Source organism: Empidonax traillii, unplaced genomic scaffold (genome assembly GCF_003031625.1).
Source record: "Empidonax traillii isolate 1590-97213 ecotype Southwest subspecies unplaced genomic scaffold, ASM303162v1 scaffold3514:size14800, whole genome shotgun sequence".
Classification (NCBI taxonomy): Eukaryota; Metazoa; Chordata; class Aves; order Passeriformes; family Tyrannidae; genus Empidonax; species Empidonax traillii.
In genome coordinates, this window is record NW_020958707.1 from 2,208 (window position 1) to 4,572 (window position 2,365).

The 2,365-nt window shown below is 48.6% G+C and overlaps 1 protein-coding gene across 1 annotated transcript in view; it reads left to right on the forward strand.

Moving 5' to 3' along the window:
• The first annotated feature begins 243 nt into the window (after nt 1-243).
• The window catches only part of LOC114072578 (trifunctional purine biosynthetic protein adenosine-3-like), an 8,857-nt gene continuing 6,735 nt past the window's right edge, over nt 244-2,365 (forward strand). The window contains exons 1-2 of the mRNA XM_027910455.1: nt 244-348; nt 1,437-1,542. Coding sequence (XP_027766256.1) covers nt 291-348; nt 1,437-1,542 — 164 coding nt within the window. The 5' untranslated portion in view covers nt 244-290. The remainder of the gene's footprint in view (nt 349-1,436; nt 1,543-2,365) is intronic.

Sequence of the window (2,365 nt, forward strand, 5' to 3'; positions counted from 1 at the left end):
CCAAAGGATGGTTTTGGGGAGAGGCGAGCCCTGGGCCGGTGGAGTTTTGGCTTTCTTTCGCTGTTTTTGTGGCTCTTTTCCCCTCGGCAGCCCCTGAGGGCGCCTGAGGGGGCGCGCGGGGCGGGGCGGGGCGGGAAAGGGCGGGAGCGCGCGGGGGGGGCGGGGGGGGACCCGCCCCGGGGTCTGGGGCTCCTGAGGGTGTGGGGAGCGAGTTTGGGGGTTCCCGGGGCTCAGGGCAGCGGGTTTGGGGGTGCAAGGAAACGTTCCAGAGAAGGGATGGCTCATTTGACATGAATTTGATCAGGAACAGGACAGAGCAAAGACGTCCAGGAAAGAAAGGAAAAGAGGATTCAAAGCACTTTGCCTGGACTAGACCTCTTAAGTCCTCTTTCTGTTTTCAAGCCTTTGGACATATTCTTTTTTCTTGCCTTCTCTCTCGTTTTTCTCTGCTTTTGTTCCCACGGGTGGTGGTAATATGGGCTTCTAAATTTGTAAAAGCCCTGAGGTTTAATACTGGTTTGAGAAATCCAAAGGTGGTATGGGATAAAGGATTGTGCCAGTGCTTATTTGCTACCTGAAATAAAAGCTCTCAGAAACGTTTCTGGTCTGGATTCAGTTTAGCCCTTATCATTGGTTTGAAGCTAAGGGAGTGTTCACCTGCAAAGTGAAAATTCGAGAGGCTCAGCTTTGAAAAACTGGTTGGTTTTGAAATAATCTCGATGCAATTGGAACTGCATCACTTTTGCGTTGGTTTCTGGGAGTCCCATCCGGAGTCTTTCCAGTCTGGGCTATCCGTCTGGCTTGGTCAGATGAACAGCTCTGTACTGGAACACAGAACTCCATCTCCATCTGCCCCTCTGGAATTCTTTCTCCTCAGCCTGAAACTGCGCTCTCTCGAGTGAACGTTGCACAGCTTCTGAGCTGGACCAACAGCAGGGAATGATGGCCTTGGTGTCGTGGGGGAAACGCCAGGGCGAGTTACAGAACAAATGCATGAAATCAGGAGGACTTCTGAGACACAACAGCTCCCTGTGTGCAGGTTGGAGTGTTTCTGTTGAGCTGGACACCAGAAAGCTGTGTTTTAGCTTCATCCCTGAGTTCCTTTACCTGCCAGAGCACATGCAGTTGCTCCCCCATGGGTTCTGAGTGATGAGCTCAGCTTTGTGACACCACACTGGAGATGTTTTTTTTCCTTTTTTCCCCTAGCATTGAATCCTATTTACAGGGTGTTGGGGAGGGGCTGTTTGTGCTGTGAATGAAGGAAAATGGAGAGAGAGGAGGAGGAGGATCCACTCTGCCGAGGCTGTGGGGAGGACTCGAAGGGTGGGAGGCACTGAGGGATCCTGCTGGGGATCCTCCTGGAGGTGGGAGGATCCAGGGGCACAGGATGCAGGTGTGGCTGCTTCCGTCACTCACTCCCTCTCATCCTTGGCTTTAAGAGGTCAGGAATCCCTTGCATCTGCAGCAGGAACTCAAGGAAGACCTCAAATCCTTCTGGAGGACTCCTCAGCCTTTTGTGTGGACAAACAGCAGAGTGAGGTGGTAAGAGAAAATAATCCAGGGATTCCTCCCTCTCCACAGCCTTTCCTCTGGACAGACTGTCTCTCTGGCTTTTTTTCTCCCAGCATTTTCTGCCCCTGTCTCCAGCCTTTCCTCTGGACCAACTGTCTGTCCAGCTTTCTTTTCTTCCAGCTTTTGCTTTGCTTTGCAGAAAGCATCCTCAGCGTCCTCGCTCTGGTGTGGGATGGAAATGGGAGTTTTTCCAAGGGGCTGGAGGCACTGCCTGGTTTCACTCTCTACCCGGTTAGGAACTTAAATTCAGAGACTTGAGAAATTAAGGGGGGAAATTGCTTTTTAAAACACTTTGCTTTTAATGAGTAGCAGTTGTAGCATACTGGAGCTTTGCAGACAATTAGACATTAGAGGCAGAGCAGTTGTAACCCTTTACTTTTAAATTCACAGCAACTTCCAGCAATTATTTGTCAAACAGTGAAAAGAGCAAAGACAAAGCCTGAAATAGTGTTTAGTTACACAAGATAAAGTGCATATATTAGATATGTTAGAAAATTAAGATTATAAATTAAAATAATAATAAAATATTATATAATATAAGAAATTAAATAACCCCCAAAAGTCTTCAGTCCACTGTACTTGGGCAGTTCAAGAATGATGAAATCTATGGAGTTAAATTTGATTTTGTGTCGGGGTAAGCTGTTGTAACACTGTCCCAGGAGCTCCAGAGATGATTTGTCACAGTGCTCTGGGAATCTTTGCTGGAATATCATCCCTCAGTGTTGCCATTCAGCTGCCTTTGGGAGCTGTGTGATGAATTTTCCAGTGGCTCTGATTCCCCAGGAGAGCAGAG